Source organism: Pantherophis guttatus, chromosome 1, assembly GCF_059756535.1.
Source record: "Pantherophis guttatus breed Tessera chromosome 1, ASM5975653v1, whole genome shotgun sequence".
In the NCBI taxonomy this organism is placed as follows: domain Eukaryota; kingdom Metazoa; phylum Chordata; class Lepidosauria; order Squamata; family Colubridae; genus Pantherophis; species Pantherophis guttatus.
In genome coordinates, this window is record NC_142063.1 from 225,552,792 (window position 1) to 225,571,040 (window position 18,249).

General features: G+C 39.9%; 1 protein-coding gene across 1 annotated transcript in view; it reads right to left on the reverse strand.

Annotated features, from left to right (window-relative positions):
• The window catches only part of EYS (EGF-like photoreceptor maintenance factor), a 765,120-nt gene that overhangs the window by 15,770 nt on the left and 731,101 nt on the right, over nt 1–18,249 (reverse strand). The window contains exons 41-43 of the mRNA XM_087882471.1: nt 11,781–11,925; nt 7,933–8,107; nt 5,424–5,596 (exon numbers count right to left, since the gene is read on the reverse strand). Coding sequence (XP_087738597.1) covers nt 5,424–5,596; nt 7,933–8,107; nt 11,781–11,925 — 493 coding nt within the window. The remainder of the gene's footprint in view (nt 1–5,423; nt 5,597–7,932; nt 8,108–11,780; nt 11,926–18,249) is intronic.

Sequence of the window (18,249 nt, forward strand, 5' to 3'; positions counted from 1 at the left end):
GGCCAGCCAGAGTTAGTATTTGCCAGTTCTTCGAACTACTCAAAATTTCCACTACCAGTTCTCTGATCTACTCAAAATTTCCGCTACTGGTTCTCCAGAACCTGTCAGAACCTGCTGGATTTCACCCTTGCTTGGTGCATTACCATTCATTCAGCTTTAAAATTATGATGGCACTGAAGAAAAAGGGAGTCTTTGCAATTCAAAGTTCTCTTGTGATCAAAATTTGGGTGCTTGGCAACCAGCCTACTTTTACAACTGTCTTTTGCAACATCCCTCGGGCACAATCTGCCCTGTGCAAAGTGCTTCTTCTGCAGTTTTTCAAATACCCTGAGCCTTGACCCCATTGGTTGTGACAGGAATTGACTGACCAGCTTGTTGGTCTAGCTGTCGGGGGAATAGAGGTAGTTCTCGACTTACGACCCCAACTGAGCTCTACATTTCCATTGCTAAGCAAGATGGTTGTTAAGTGAGTTTTGTCCCATTTTGTGACCTTTCCTCCCACAATTGTTAAGTGAATCACTGCAGTTGTTAATATCATGATCATTAAGTGAATTGGCCTTCCCCATTGACTTTGCTTGTTGCAAAGGGGATCACTGCAACCGTCATAAATTTACATGCCAGTTGCCAAGAGTCCAAATTTTCATCATGTGACCACAGGGATGCTGCAATGGTAATGTGCAAATGGTCATCAGTCACTTTTTTCTGTGCTGCTGTAACTTTGAATGGTCACTCAACAAATAGTTGTAAGTCAAGAACTGCCTGTACCTGGCCCAAAGTCACCCAGCCAGCTTTCGTGCCTAAGGCCAAACTAGAAGTCACTATCTCCTGGTCTCTAGCCTGGTCCTTAATCACTAGACCTTATTGACTCTTCCTGATAAACAGATGAATCATATCTGTAAATTACAAAGTAATTGGCTTTTATACATAAGTGTTCTGATAAAGCTCAGAGCACTAATCAAATTTCTACTGGTGAGTAAAGCAATCCGGTTTAGTTCATGCCAAATGCTCCTCAAGCTCATTTTTCCAAGAATGAAGAATTGCCATACAAGTATGTTACTACCGTGGTTCCCTGAAAATAAGACCCTGTCTTATATTTTTTTGAACCCTGAAATAAGCGCATGGCCTTATTTTCGGGGAGGTCCTTTTATTTTGGGGCGCGTGGATCAAGATGGGGCTCCTCTCGCCGTCTTACCTGATTTCCAGCTCTGCATTTAAATATTTTCGGGGAGGGCTTATTTTCGGGTGGAGGCTTATTTTAGCACATGCGCTCAAAAGCCTGATTGGGCTTATTATCAGGGGATGTCTTATTTTGGGGGAAACAGGGTATGTATAATGGTACATTTTATTGGTATGGCTTTTACATCTAACTCTTACATAAACATGGCTGGATCATCTGTTTCACCTTTGATTGAGGCAATGCTGTGGCCTCTAGAAAGAATAAGAAATCATTGCTTTGATAATTGCTACCTATTATATTCTACAAGTAATGGCTGCAAACAGTTAAGTCCTACCGTACACTAAGTCACTTCTACCAATTGTATAAATCACTCTAAACAATGTGTCAGGGAGTATCTTTCTAAACTCTATTGATGTTCTCTCTGTTTGTTGTTTCTTTTCTATTAACCTACGTGCACTATAAATTCTCAGTTATTTATTTTTTTTGTTTCCTTTCTTCCTCAGTAGTTATTATTTTTCAAGACTCCTTGGTTCATTTCCTGCTCTGCTGAGAGACACTTTACTCCTTCACTTCCTGATTCTGTACCTAGAAATAAAATATTTAGTCTGATTGTTTTTAAGATGCTTGCTTTCTTCTCAGCCCAGACTAGGAAAACTGTACTTTGGAAAAAAAAAATGTGACAATTCATTATGCTGCTAGGTGTAGGGGAAGTTGAAATCCAAGATTTTGAGACAGCAGTAATGGGCCTTTTCATTACAAATCATCAATTTTGTTCCAATTTATGCCATCCTCACTTTTATTCACTGGGGGAAGAAGTGTTAAAGAACTTTAGGAGCTTATATTTTCCTCTCTGCAGTTGCCGTTCTTATATGGGTCAGAAAGGAATCAGAAAGAAATCAAAGCACATCACGTAAGGAGTAGAATGCCACTCACTAAGGATGTTAAGTGCTGATTCAGTAATTGTCTAATAATGTATAAAACATGGCTGATTCTTATTTCATGTCTATAGAGTAAAACAACTTTGAAAGCCAAAGCATGCACAAAAGCACTTTTAAATATCAATTATTTAGATGTGAGATGTTGTGTCAGTAAGCATAATTAGAGGGATTTAATTGTATTTTAATAAGAGTGGCGTAATGGTTGTGAGCATCAGCTATTAGACAAGAATTTCACAATTAGATGGGGACGGTATTGGAGAGAACCCAGAAGCTGCAGTTGGTGGAAAATACAGCAGCACAGGCAGTTACTGTATGGGTGTTTCTTGACCATATTATACCGTAACTCTGCTTCCTGAGCTGCACTGGCTTCAAGTATGCTTCTGGTTTTAGTTGTAAGAGCTGGTTCTTGTGTGGCATGGAAGCTCAGACTCAACCCTTCCAAGACCGAGTGGCTGTGGCTCCTGGCGTCCCGGTATAGTCAGCTGGTTCCATCGCTGACTATTGGGGGCGAGATCTTGGCCCCCTCAGAGAGGGCTCGCAACTTGGGTGTTCTCCTGGATGCACGGCTGTCTTTGGAAGATCATATGACGGCCGTGGCCAGGGGAGCTTTTTATCAGGTTCGCCTGATACACCAGTTGCGTCCCTTTCTGGACCGGGATGCCCTGCACACAGTCACTCATGCCCTCGTCCCGTCCCATCTGGACTACTGTAATACTCTCTACATGGGGCTCCCCTTGAAGAGCACTCGGAGACTCCAACTGGTCCAGAATGTGGCCGCGCGGGTGATTATGGGGGCAACATGGCGCATCCATGTAACACCTCTCCTGCGTGAGCTGCACTGGCTTCCAGTGGTCTTCCGGGTGCGATTCAAGGTGTTGGTTACCACCTTTAAAGCACTCCATGGCTTAGGACCGGGGTATATACGACATCATCTTCTGCTGCCAATAGCCTCCCACTGGCCAATACGCTCCCACAGAGAGGGGGTCCTCAGGGTATCGTCGGCCAAACAATGTTGACTGGCGACACCCAGGGGGAAAGCCTTCTCTGTGGGGGCACCAGCCCTCTGGAATGAGCTGCTCCTAGAGGTTCGTATGATCCCCGACCTGCGAACCTTTTGCCGCGCCCTGAAGACTCTTTTATTCCAACAGGGAATAAAAGAAATTTTTAAATTGGGTGTTTGTTAGTTTTTAATTTCGTGGGCCAAATTTTATATATTTGTTTTTAAATTGTTCTTAAATTTTGTGGTTTATATGTGTTTTAATATGGCTGTACACCGCCCTGAGTCCTTTGGGAGAAGGGCGGTATAGAAGTTCAATAAAATCTAAATCTAAATCTAAACCAGCAGGCAGCCTCTCCCTGGTTATGTCTATTCGTCCCATCAGGAGAGGCATGTTGTAGGTCAGGGGTGTCAAACTCAATTTCATTGAGGGCCGCATCACGGTTGTGTTTGACCTTGGGGGGGCCGGGGGCCAGGGGGGCATGGCCATGATGGGTGTGGCCAGCTCAACATCACTCATGTCAGGGGCACTTGTCAGGACTGGGGGGATACACTTTTACTAGTACTTTGTTTTTCTAGCATTCTGCCAGAAAAACCGGAGCTAAGGGCCTCCTGCACGACCCCCCCAAGCTCTATTTTCAGACGGCCTCCTGCAGCCCTCTGCCAGCAAAAAGGCCACCGCACGCGACCCTCCCGAGCTCCGTTTTTGCTGGCAGAGGCACCGCTGGCCAGTCCTTCACTGTTTCCAGGGTGGCCTCATGGGTTAGATCTAAGTGCCCCATGGGTTGGATCTGGCTCCTGGGCCTTGAGTTTAACACTCCTGTTGTAGGTCTTGTTGAGGTAGGAGTGTCATATGACGAGACCCAGGAAGAGGAGCTTTTTTGCATAGCACCACCCTTTGGAACATCATTCCTCTAGAGTTTAGATTAGCCCCAATTGTACTGACCAAAGGAAGGCCTTGAAAACATGGCTCTATTGTTGTACTTGGTGGCCAATGATAGTGGAAAGCTATCAATGGTTGTGCTGAACATGAAGTATTGACTGGATTCTGCTGCTGATTATTGGTGGTTTTTTGGTTGTTGTTGTCAGGCAAAAGCAACCAGAACAAGTCGTGACTAGCCTTAGTCAATAACTTTATTGTTTATCACCTACATTACAAGACTCTCACCAGACTGTTGGCCTTCCCCTGGGAAAAATTAGATAAGGTCAAACTTATACCATTTGTGGCTGCACAAAGATTCCAGCCTAGGCTCTTGCTTGACCCCTCCCTCCAGCTTAGCTGGCAATTGTCCAATGGATGCTATTTTATTGATGATTTGTATGTTTGCTTCTATTTAGTTGGTTTTTGTTTGGAATTTTGTTTCTTATTGTTGTGAGCCATCCAGGGTCACAACATTAAGAAGCTCTATAATTCGAATAAATCAAAATAAACTAAAAAGAAATAGGTTATGAACTTTTCAGATGTCTATCTATTAAAAAAAAAAATAGTATAGATTTGCATATTTATTTCAATTCTGCATATTTAAAGTCAAGATAATGCCAACCAATGAAATTAATGTGATTAAGTCAAAGCCACTGCTGTATAAAGAGATTTTCCCATTGTGGTTTATCTCCCTATAGGGTTCTCTCGAGATACACTCCCAACTCAGGAGGGAAACTCTTAAGTGGAGAGGTTAGAGATGATTCAGCAACACATCATCCTGCTCACTTTTTGTACTTAAATAGCAATAGCTTAGACTTATATACCACTTTACAGTGCTTTACAGCCCCCCCTAAGCGGTTTACAGAGTCAGCATATTTCCCCCAACAATTTGGGTCCTCTAAAACCCTCTCTTGCATTAGAGATCAACTTTAAGAGAGGGCTGCAGTGCTGTATGTTCAGTTTGGATTTAATAGTCTGCAGGTATTGATGATGATGATGTTATGCATTCAGTCACGTCTGATTCTCGGTGATTCTATGGTCAAGTCTCTCCACATCTTCCGATCTTGCACTATTTCTTTGGATTTTACTCTGCTCTGGCTGGTGTCAACTTTGACAGGGTCCAGCCTCCATTTCTTTGGCTGCCTCATTTCCTTTTACTGCTAACTCTTTTGAACATAATTGCTTTCTGAATTCCCCACATGACATGATCAGAATAGGTGAGATGCAGTTATTTGATTGCAGTAAAACAGAACTTTTTTAATCTCAAAGAGTCTTTGGTACCTTCAATTTAAAAAAAAAAAACTCAATTTACATTTCTCACCCAACCACAGAATAAAAAGAAACCGATGGTACCATGTGATACACTTTTGATGAAGGTTTGTCCCCTACCTTGTTCACAATATGTGCCGGTGGTTCCCAAGGCACAGTGACAGTTGTATCCATCAGGCACGGAGACGCAGGTGGAACCTTGCTTGCACTGATGCGGGGACTTGTGCTCAGGATCACACATTGACATTTTTTCTGTACAGAAAGCCCCTGTCCAACCAGAAGAGCAACGACAGCTGGGAGGTGCAAAAGATGAAACCAGAGGAAACTTCAGTAAATGACTTGGTTACATTCTGGGTCAACATGGAAGGTAGCCAGTGGTGGGTTCCTCCCGGTTCGGTCCGGTTAGGCCGAGCCGGTAGCGGTGACAATATGATGTCACCGAACCGGTTCTCCCCCCCGCCCTCCCACCCCCCCACGTTATTCTTACCTTTTATTTGGTCCCACCCCCAATCTATTGCTGCCTCCTGAGTCCCAGCTGATGACTAGAGGGAAAAAAACTGTTTAAACTCTTGCCACGGGGCTTCAAAGGGCCGCCCTATAGCTGATCAGTGTTAAAAGCAAACAAATGAGTTGGATCGTAAGTGCGAGGACTGGTCGTAAGTGCGAGAAATGACTCTGACCAGCTAGCCACGCCCACCTAGTCACATGACCTCCAAGCCACACCCACAAAATAAGCCACACCCACAGAACCGGTAGTAAAAAAATTTAGAACCCACCCCTGAAGGTAGCTCCTTAGAGCATTTTGGAGCAGAGAAACCAGGAGTCTCACTTTGAACATTTTGAGGTGAGATACATAGAACAGTTATACTTTAAAACTTGATGTTGGCTTGATGCACATTTCTAAATAAAGAAAATCTTGGCTGCTCCCCAAACCCATCCTTAACCAACTCATATTTTTTGGTAGCCTTACTCATTCTGAGTTATTGCCAGTGCATTGAAATCCTCACCATCCCCAAAATCATTTACCAAAAGGAAGGCATAAGTCACCTTCCTTTTGCCACTTTCCATTCAGTCACCAAAATATTGTCCTTTTGTGTCCCATTTCCCCCCTAATTTTAGAAATGGCATAATAGGATAGCCCTTAATGTTCATATCTTGCAAGATTAATGTCAGCCTCCCATGTGGCACAAACAGGAACAGGACCAGATGAGACAATTCTACATAATTGTAAAGCTACATTAATAGGCAATGCCCTCTCTTATCTGACTGTTCCCTAGGCAGCACTTGTCTATGGAGATTCTCAGTCATCCAGGTCATGGTTGTCCCAAAGGTGCTTTTTCAAGAGGCAGCTGGACTTTCTGGTTTTTCTTTGAAGATGTTTTGCTTCTCATCCAAGAAATTTCTTCCGCTGTGACTGGATGGTAGGGAATGGAAGGATTTATACTCCTTGCAGAGAGCTGGTCATTTGTATTCTTTTAAAAAGTTGTTGATGCCACCTGAATGTTTATTTGTATCATCAGGGTTGAGACAGCAGAGAGAGAGGGATACAACATCATCTATCTCCAGTTTACAACTCGGTCCTTTCAACAGTTCCAAGAAGGCTCCACACCCATTTGCACTACTCAGGTGACCCTGACGACACAGATAAACCTCCTGGTGGCTTCAATGACTCTCTAAAATAATGCAGAATACAGAATAACAGAGTTGGAAGGGACCTTGGAGGTATTCTAGTCCAACCCTCTGCCCAGACAAGAAACCCTACACCACTTCAGACAAATGGTTATCCAACATCTTCTTAAAAACTTCCAGTGTTGGAGCATTCACAACTTCTGGAGGGAAGATGTTCCACTGCTTAATTCTAACTGTCAGGAAATTTCTCCTTAGTTCTAAGTTGTTTCTCTCCTTGATTAGTTTCCACCCATTGCTTCTTGTCCTACAATCAGGTGCTTTGGAGAATAGCTTGACTCCCTGGTCATTTGCATTGCACTTGCAATGCAAATGACCAGCTGCCTGCAAGGAGTATAAATCCTTCCATTCCCCACCATCCTGTCAGAGCTGAAGAAGCTTCTTGGATGAGAAGCGAAATGTATTCAAAGAAAAACCAGAAAGTTCAATTGCCTCTTGAAAAAGCACCTTTGGGATTAGGCAACACTTCTTCTCTTACCTCCCAAAATCATTCTCAAATGCCATTACAGATCTTGAATTGTCACTTTTAATCTGATAGAAGAAGAAATACATGGGAAGTAATTGAGCAAAACTCTCAGCATGCCAAAGAAAAATAGAAAAAACAGGTGTGACCCTCAACCTTCAAATAATTTCGGGCCTTGGGGTAGATATTACTGAATGAGGCAGACTTCACTGCTCCATTTGCTACCCCAGTATGATATTCACTTCAGATGGTTCCTGAAATGGGCATTTATGCTAATAAGAATGAGAGAGAAAGTATGTGTATAAGAACTACTACATGGAAAGGAGAACTGAATGTGTATCTTGCAAGATGATTCTAAAGAAGATTATACATCTGCTCTTAAGCATAGATGTATAAACTCCGATAGAACCATATGACAATCTGCATAGTCTCAATGCATTCCCCTGCAATGGTTCATTAAAAGCATCACACTTTACTTACTATACCGCAGAGCCACTTTCCATGCATGTTCCCCCATTTCTGCATGTTATCAGTTGGCACGGAGACACTTCACATTGTCCTACATTGCGACCAGTGTTAGGATGGCCTTCTGGAATTCCTGGTGCTTTAAACTCCTGATCCTTTCCAGCCCGGACTTGGAGGTCAAAAATACAACCTGAAAGAATGAAAGATTACCCAGTTTTTTGCTTTAAAACAATAAAAAAAATATTTATGAACATTTACCACTGTGGTCAGGTCAAATTCAAAAGTATATTTTCTCATGGTGATCTAGACTTTACTTGGTTTCTTATTTTAAAGTTACAAAAATCTATTTGGTCGCTAGTAGCTGCTTAAAGTTCCTACAAAACATTAACTTAAAGTACATTGCTGCCAAAATGCCAATCCTCATCCTGTCTGCCCTCAGTTTAATCCCTAGGTAATTGTAAGTATGCATTTTAATGGGAGGAAAGTCATGGTTTAAACAAACACATCCTTTAGAATGAAGGCACATGAAGTTTCTGTCCTTGAATTCAAACCATCTTTTATGAAACTTTATCTTCAATCTGTCATAACTTAGAAAATATATAAAGCCATTTCTCGAGTGCATCCCTGAAGTTTTGTTTTTGCTTTTTGTAAACAAAGCTCAGAGAAAATAGGATACTCAGAGCAAGAAAATAAGCTTTCTGCTAGGTTTCAAACCAGAAATCTTTTGTTATGAGACACTTAAAGGAAAAGCCAAAGCCAAAAAGAAAGAATTGCAGTAGGAACATGGAATGTAAAATGAAGAGCAGCAAGGTGGATGGACTCGGGTACAGTAATGATGAAGGCAGCATTGGAAAAGCATTGAAGGACCAGATTAGGGACAGATCACCACGGGGAAAATCCAGGGGTGAAATGTAAAATTTGTTACTACCGGTTCTGTGGGCGTGGCTTGGTGGGGGGGGTGTAATGTGACTTTTTTAAAAAAACTTTTCAAAGCATTTTTTCTACTGCTTTGAAAAGCCTCTGACGATCAGGCAACTCAGCTGAGATCATCAGAGAGGCTTTTTTAAAAATGCCTCTCTGATGATCAGGCAACTCAGCTTCGGCCAAGAGGTTGCAGAAAAAAATGCTTTGAAAAGCCTCTGATGATCCCAGCTGAGCCATGCGACCATCAGAGCCTTTTTTTTTTTACTTTTAAAAGCATTTTTTCGTCGGAAGAGCTTGTAGAAAAAATGCTTTTAAAAGTAAAAAAAAAAAAAAGCCTCTGCTGATCGTGCGGCTTAGCTGGGCATGGTGGGGGTGTGTGTGCAGGTATTTTTGCTACCGGTTCTCCGAACCACCCACCGCCATTGCTACCGGATCGGACGATCCGATCCGAACCGGGAGCATTTCACCCCTGGGAAAATCTATCTATGTGGTTGTCATTATCCAAAGACACTAGAAAGAAACAAATAGTAAGAAAGGAATCCCTTCTTTGAAACTGCTGGCTGTGCTGCATGTATGTAAATGGTGATGTAGATATAAATGCAAATGAACTGTGTACGTCTCTGTATCCATACATGTTCATGAACAAACACAAAGACAGGGAGGTGTTCAATGGAAGGACATGGGAGCCCGTGGTCTGCACTGGACATTTTTGCAAGCAGTTGACAAGGTGTCTCTGGAGAGGATTTTCTTAAATCCTAAATGAAGCCTTCCTGAGCATAGGACAAAATCAGCTTAAATGGTAAGCGTGGAAAATATTTCTTTTTAAACCATCAGGGAAGAGGTATTAAATCACAGTTTTTAATTTCTGAGCAAACTACTTAACATAAATGAATATAAGGCCTCAATTCTATATCCTCTTACTTGAGAATAAAGCTACTTGAACTTTAAGGGATTTCAAGCGGTGGAGATTGGGCTGTTGGCCTTGACTGTTCTGTACATCTAGAAAACATTTCTTGTTTGTTTGTTTGTATTTATGTGCTGTATTGTTTGCGTAGCTCCTGGGGAGCCCTGTTTTTTTTCCACACAATAGCTACTGCTAGTGTTGAAGAAACTAATTCCCCAGGGAGCCTCTAAAACAGGCCCTCTGCAGCTTCCCAAAAATTCTCTCCAATTCACTATAAAGAAGCCTGCTGACAATCAGCAGGAGGGTTCTCTAAAGAATGGTTTCGCCTTTCTCTGCACAAATCGAACGAGGAAAATAAACCTCTGGCTCTAAAGACCAGGGACAGATTTACTTTACTTCTTACATTCAGAACCCATAACCCATACATATTCACATACGGTGCACAGGCAGAATTACACACGCTCACAGATACAAAGACCACTTTAAAGAACAGTAGAGCTTTCTTTGAATAAATCCCTCAATCCTAAAAGGCTGGCTGAGAGATCTGAGCAGTCTCCCTACCCCCCTCATCCAACAGCCAAGAAGGGGCTGTTCAGTTCAAAAGCACAGGACCTCACCTCAGCTCTTTTTCACCCTCTTTATAAGCTCTTTCTCCCTTGCAAAAGTCTTCCTTTTGGGTTTTCCATCCTTCCTGACCTTCCTCCTGGCTCGGTCAACCACTATTCCCTCTCAGGTAACATACACCGAGTGCAGCTCTTTCTCTCAGATCTTCTCCTTGTTGACACCTACTAGACACTTTTCATCCTTGAGATGTCCTGCTCCTCACAATCCACATCAGTCTTGTGCCTTCTCTTCTTCCCTTTGGCCTCTCCCTTATTGTAAATCTAGCCCTTAAGCTCAAGCAATCTGCTTTTCCTACTTGAAATGTCTGACTCTCCTTTATTTATTTTTTTAGGTTGCCCATTTCTCTTTCTTTCTCTTTTTCTTACCCCTCGCTTCCAGCAGACTTCTGCTTCTCCTCTTCCTTCCTTTTGTATCTTTGTATATTTTTGGAGTCCTGAGTGCTCTCTGAGCTTGGTTATTTGCTTGCAGATGTTTTATTAGCCAGCTAGGCAATATCATCAGTGCAAAGTGTAATGAAATGAAATGTCTGCAACAGTGGTGAAATCCAAATTTTTTTACTACCGGTTCTGTGGGCGTGGCTTGGTGGGCATGGTGTGGCTTGGTGCGCGTGGCAGGGGAAGGATACTGCAAAATCTCCATTCCCACTCCACTCCAGGGGAAGGATACTGCAAAATCTCCATTCCTACCCCACTCCAGGGGAAGATACTGCAAAATCTCCATTCCCACCCCACTCTGGGGACAGACAGAGGTGATACTTGCCGGTTCTCGGAACTATTCAAAATTTCCGCTACCAGTTCTCCGAACTACGCAAAATTTCCACTACTGGTTCTCCAGAACCTGTCAGAACCTGCTGGATTTCACCCCTGGTCTGCAAGCAAACAACCAAGCTCTGAGAGCACCAAGAACTCCAACCCTGATTCAAATACTCTCTTTGGTTTATACCCTTTCCCAAACTGTAAGTTTTGTTCCTCCAAATTCTTTGGGGAATAACTATCTCCTCCCCTCCTCCCCTTCCAGGCATTCTGATTTCCTTGCAGGCTCCACACTGTCTCCTGCTCAATGCTATTCTTAAGTCTATCTTTGCAGCAATAACCTTATTTATTTTTATTCCAGAAAGCATTTATTTGGGCCTCTCAGAGCTGTTTTGAGATTTATGTGTTCTGTTATAGTGCTATTCAGCTATATTTACAAATCTTTTTATTGTTTCAGATGTCTATGTGATAGTGTTTTTCTTTTTTCACCAAATTGACACCTGTGGGAAATTTTGGTATGCCTGTTTTAGATTTAGCTAATGTCCATATACTGTAAACTTGAGCCCTCTGTGTTTAGTAGAAAACCAGCTTCTTCCATTAAAACTTATTACTATAAATACAATGACTTGATACACAAAGACAATAATGTTGTTATTTACCTTGAAAGCCATTCTTAAAACTGGATCCTTTGGGTAAGAATTCTGGAATATATTCAATATACCCTCCTACATAAAACTGACTAAAAACATTGAGTCCCGTCAACTTTCCTGGTGATGTAATAGTTTTGTTTTTTTGATCGTCCACCTTTCAAACAAACAAAAATATGCTATTTATGAGCAGCTAAAGTATATTATTTCTCATCACAATGCTAAAAATAATAATAAAAGCATTCATATACATTAACAGAGGAGGAAATTCCTTTGCCTTGCAAATCATTTGAAATAATTGGAAAAATTTTAATTTCCTGGATTGTGATTAAAAGATTAGAAGGTCAGACTTTTTGCTTGTGTTTCTGTATTTTGCAGAATCTTCTTCATCCATTATTTCTCAGTCTTCCCTAAAATTTCAGGAGCAATTTATAAAAGTGGGATGGAAGTTGTAGTGGCAGGCAGGTAGGAAGTGAAAAATGAAATATGTTTGTTGCAATATTTTCAGGATCAGACTCAATAAAGATAATAGAAGTTAAAGCTTTAAATATATTTGTTTTTAATTATGATAGGCATTCTATATTCACTGAATATTCAAGGTAGAAGCGACGAGAATGGTGAGGGTGGCTCCTTATATATACAAGGGGTGGAGCTAGGAATGGGAGTGGTAAGTTATGAATACATTAAAGTCCAAAGAATAAGTTAACCTCTGATGTTCCATATATACATTATTTACACATTGGAGAATAAGGCATTTACATCTGACAAATCCCCCTCTAAATGCCGGTTCGTTACACAACACCAATTACATTCTGATTCAGGACAATATAATACATATAATTTAGAAGTTAAATATTTGTGTTGTTTAGAAGGTAAGGGTTTTGTTAATATGTCAGCTAATTGTTCAGAAGTATCGCAATGTATTGCTTTAATGAATCCGTCTTGAGACAGTTGTCTCACATGCTTAAACTTTATATCAATATGCCTGGACCTTTGTCCAATTGCATCGGATCTGGATATTTCAATGGCCGCTTTATTGTCTTCATGCATAATAAATGGTAAGGTGGGTTTCTTCCAAACATCAGTGATCAGATCATTGAACCATACAAGGTTATTTGCAGCTTTGGACAAACAAACATATTCCGCTTCTGTAGTAGAAGTGGCTACTAGTTCTTGTTTACCAGTATACCAGTAAACTGGACAATCATTCAATAGAAAAACATAACCAGAAGTACTCTTTCTGCATGATGTATCACCAGCCCAATCTGCATCAGCATAACAAGTAATTTTTGGTTCTCTGTCATTATTGGGTTCCAACATTAAACAAAAATCTAATGTACCCTTCAGATATCTTAGAATTCTTTTGACAGCTTCCCAATGATACAAGGTTGGTTTACTAACATATCTTGACAATAGATTGAGAGGTAATGCAATATCTGGCCTAGTCCAATTAGATATATAAAGGAGTGAACCTATAACTGATCTGTAAAATGTGTTGTCTTTAAACTCAGGGGAAGATTCATCAGTGTTTCTAAGAAAATCAGTTTGCATAGGGGTGTCACAGGTTTTAGCATTATTTAAGTTACATTTGTTTAGGAGTTCGATGATTTTATCTTTCTGTGTAAGTTTGAATCCCCTTTTAGTTTTGTTAATTTGCACACCAAGGTATTTATTCACTTTACCCAGAGATTTCAGTGAGAAGTGTTCATTTAACTTATTTACAAAGATTTCCCTGCTCTCTTTATGCTTTCCAATGTATAAAATATCGTCCACGTAAATTAATACAAATTCAATATGATCATTACTCTTTTTTACAAAGAAACAGTTATCAGCAGTGGTGGCGTTGAAATCCATGGTCTTAAGTACTTTTACCAAGCAATCGTACCATCTTTTGCCGGATTGCTTTAATCCGTACAGACTCTTATTTAATAACCAAATTTCGTTCTTATTAGTGTATTGACTGTGTGGTGCTCTTACATATATTTCCTTATCTAATTTTGCATGTAAGTATGCGGTCTGTATGTCATATTGGAATACGTCCAGATTGAGTGCAGATGCTACTACAAGGGCTGTTTTGACACTCTCTGTTCTCACTGTGGGTGAATATGTATCAGTATAGTCTTCTGGATATTTTTGTGCATAGCCTTGTGCAACTAGTCTAGCCTTGTATAAGGTATTGCCTCCTTCTAAGTTCTTAATTTTATAAATCCACCTGGTACCTATAATTGTTTTATCCTTAGGTGCGATCGCAGGTGTGAATACATTTAATCCTTGTAAACTTTCCATCTCTTTTTCCATAGCTAGTTCCCATTTTTCTCTTTCTTCATGTGGAAGTTTCAATACTTCTTCATATGTATTAGGTGTTATTTGTTCTCCATTCATATGCATTATGTAATCTTTGTATTTATTTGGTATTTGGTTTCTATTGTTTCTAATAGTTCTTTCAGGCTTGCTATGGTTATCATGCAAATATCTAGCTTCCTTTTTTGTTAATGTGTCTGTCTTTATTTTATGTTGACTATTAGTCCAAGTTTTGGTTTTGTTCTTACTTTTGTTAATATTTTGATTTTCTGTTGTTCCTTCCTCGCAAGATATCGTATCTTTACATTTATTAGGAAATATTTCATTAAGGTGCAATTTTGACCAATTGGCCTGTTCATGGAACACAGCTGTTCTGGATACTATAAATTTGTTATTACTATCAATAAATCTGTACCCTTTGGTTCCAGTTTCGTATCCCATGAATCTTAATCTCCTGGATACGTTTTCTCCCTTTCTCCTCAATTGTTTAGGTATGTGTACGTCTGCAGTGACTCCAAATATGTGCATGTGTGATAATTTGGGTTTTCTATTGTACATCACCTCATATGGTGTCTTATTCACAATACTGGACCAGGTTCTATTTTGAGTGTAATTCGAATAATGTAATGCCTCTGACCAAAATTGTTTGCCTAAACCAGCATCCTCTAATGTGCACCTAATCATGGTTTGTAGTGTGGAATTTTTCCTCTCTGCAACTCCATTTTGAAATGCAGAAAAAGGATTGGACGTGAAATGTAACATTCCTCTATCCTTTAACCATTGGGAGAATTCTTTAGACATGAACTCACATCCCCTATCTGTCATAATTTGCTTTATTCTGATATTATGTTGTGTTTCTATACGTTTGTAGAATTCCTTAAATTTCTGAAATGTTTCATCCTTGTGCTTTAATGTGTAAACAAAACCATATCGGCTGTAGTCATCCACTATTGTTAGGAAGTAACGTTTTCTATAGGTAATTGAGGGACTTAATGGACCAACTAAGTCCATATGTACCAAATCAAAAATATTGTTAGTTGATCTGTTAGATTTTTTTGGTCTGGGACTGGTTTTTAGTTTGGTGGACTTACATACTGAGCATTCCAAATAATTTTCACAATTTTTTATTTTGACACCTTCTGCGTGTTCAGTCATTTTTTGTACTACAGGAAAGCTTGCATGTCCTAACTTCCTGTGTAAGATGTGAGCACATTCATCATGAATTGGTTTACCTATTTTTGGTTTCTTTTCCTTGTATGTGTTTTTGTGATCATGAGTTATTCTACACTCATCATTGTCACTGTTACTGACATTTTCATCATCTGCTTCAATACAATCTTCCATATTTGAATCAATGTTATGTAAACATCTTTCTTTAGTTATCAGATAGGGTAGACCTCCTTTTATCATTACAGTACCTACATTTGTTTTGTTCTTTTCTATAGTTGCTTTCCCCTTTGAGAAAACTATATTGATATCAGATTCTCTGCTTAATTTTATGGCACTTAGTATGTTGTGAGGTATTTCTGGGATTAATAATACCCCCTCTATTTTCCCTAGACCAGGCAAGGTCACATTTCCTTTGCCTAGTACTTGAACCTTTTCTTGATTAGCTACCTTTATCACAAACTTATCTTCTATAAATGAAGATAATATACTTTTGTTGTTGGTGGTGTGATTTGTTGCACCAGAATCAATAAGCCAATTGTTATTCTCATCCTGCTGTGTTCTGGTGCTGTCTTGTTTATTTAGCCCATTCAGTGACCCAGATTTCCTCTCTTTTGAATTTTCTCTACCCCCTCTACCTTCTTTGTAATTTGGTGGGCTTCTATATTTGTGTCTATCTGTGGAAGATTGTCTGTAATTATATTTGCTCCTATATTCTGGTCTATGTCTCTCTCTTGAGACTTTGGGGCAGTCTCTTCTACTATGTTCCCTGGATCCACAATTGTAGCATCTAAAGGCCTCATTATATTTATCTTGAAAGACTACTTTCCTAAAAGGTTTGTGGTCTGTTTGGTTACTGGATCGATTTTTTCTTGAATTGTCTTCTGCTATCAATTTGTTAGATAGACTTTCTATGGATAAATATCCCAAATTAATGGTATCTAAGTGTGACATAAAGCTATCCCATGATGGATCAAGTGAATTGATAATAACACTTTTCATTGTTTGATCTGAAATCACTTCCCCCCTCAATTGTAGCTCAGCTCTTATTTTGTTTAGATTTATCAAATGCTCACTTATAGAAACCCCTGGTTTTACTCTAGAGGAAAAGAAATCCTTAGACATTCTTGTGGTTGTAGCTACGCTATCGCTGTGAAATAGATTAAACATGCATTGAATTATTTCTGATACAGTTAGGTTTGGTTTGATGCTATGATACATTGCAGGAGACACGCTAGATATTATTATGAAAAATGCTCTATGATGTAAACAATCTATTTTTAAAGTCCAAGGTCTTCTTGGAGGGCTAGTTATAAAGAATAGTAAATTTTCTTTCATGAAAATAACCTGAAGCTGTTGATACCACTCTTGTAAATTAATGCCATCAATTCTAAGTTTTGGGAAGTCACTGGGTAAGTTACCTACATTATTCTGTCCATTACTTACAACCTGGGGCAGTCCGTGATCTCTCAAGTGCAGGAAATTACAGAACGGCATTGGGATGCTTGCAATGAGTCTGCGCGGTTCTCTGGCCAGTTCAAGTCCTTCTGGGTCGTCTACGTAGTTTCGCACATGCGCGTTGTTCATTTCTTCTTTGGTGGCGTCGTGGAAGGTTCTCTCCCTTTCAGCTCTCTCGATCCGCTCCTCCTCAGATGAGTCGGTCTCTGGCTCGGTTTTTGGGGTTCTGGTGGTGGTGACGGTTCTTTTCTTCTTTTTGTGTGCGTTGGTATTCGATTTTGTCTGTGGTGTAGGGCGAAATCGGCATGGCTCTCTGGGCTCGGGCGTCGTCGCTTTCGAAGTCAGGATGGGAGCGTGCAGGTCTTGAGTCGCCGGTTTGATTTCTTGCTTCTTCGTAGACGTCTTGGTAATTTTCAGTCTTGGCCCAAAAGCAGCAAAAAGCGTTTTCATTGCTGATTTTACTTGAGATTTTGTTAAATCGTCTTCACTTTCTGATTTTGGATCATCTGAAGAGTTTGAGACTTCTTTCTCACTTTCTTCGTCTGATAGTGTTTTTCGCGCCAGAAATTTTGAACTGAGCGTTTTGATTGGCTCTGCTCCATTCTCTTTTGAAGTTCGTTGAAACCAAGATGGCTGCCATTCAAAATTTCGCGCGGGATCACATCTTTTCTTTTTAACAACTATTTTCTCAGTAGTCATCTCACTTACGATTTTTTGATCTTTGGGTTTTTCTTTAATGACGTTTTTCTCTCTCGCTGCTCCGCTGTTCTTCAGCATCTCCTGGAGGTCCGCGATGAGACTTTCATCATTCTTTTGGCTTTTTAGTATCTTTAATATCTCTGACCTGAGTTCGTTATTTTCTATTTCGATTTCTTTCTGGTCATTATTTTCACTCATTAGTTCTTCTTCTTCAGTGGTGTATTCTTCGGATTCTCTCGAAATCGCATTGGTGGATTCGTTGATCATCTCTTGATCAGTTTCTATTTCTTTGCTGTAGGCCCTGGTGTTGGGCCTATCTTTCTTGGACATTTTTAATTACTTATTGAGTCAATTAACCATCCTCTGCTACCAGCTTGTTGCAATATTTTCAGGATCAGACTCAATAAAGATAATAGAAGTTAAAGCTTTAAATATATTTCTTTTTAATTATGATAGGCATTCTATATTCACTGAATATTCAAGGTAGAAGCGACGAGAATGGTGAGGGTGGCTCCTTATATATACAAGGGGTGGAGCTAGGAATGGGAGTGGTAAGTTATGAATACATTAAAGTCCAAAGAATAAGTTAACCTCTGATGTTCCATATATACATTATTTACACATTGGAGAATAAGGCATTTACATCTGACAATGTTTTTGTAAAGGGAAACTTTTCTATAGTATATGTGCAAATCTTTGTACAAAAGTTTTCATAGAATCTCATTACTGGTTTCATGCAACACACTAAGTCATGATTCAGCTTAACCATAATTTATTGAAAAATACAATGCAGCATATAAGGCATTATATCATAACCAAGCAAACTTCACTATGATTGATTTAGCTCTTAAAATTG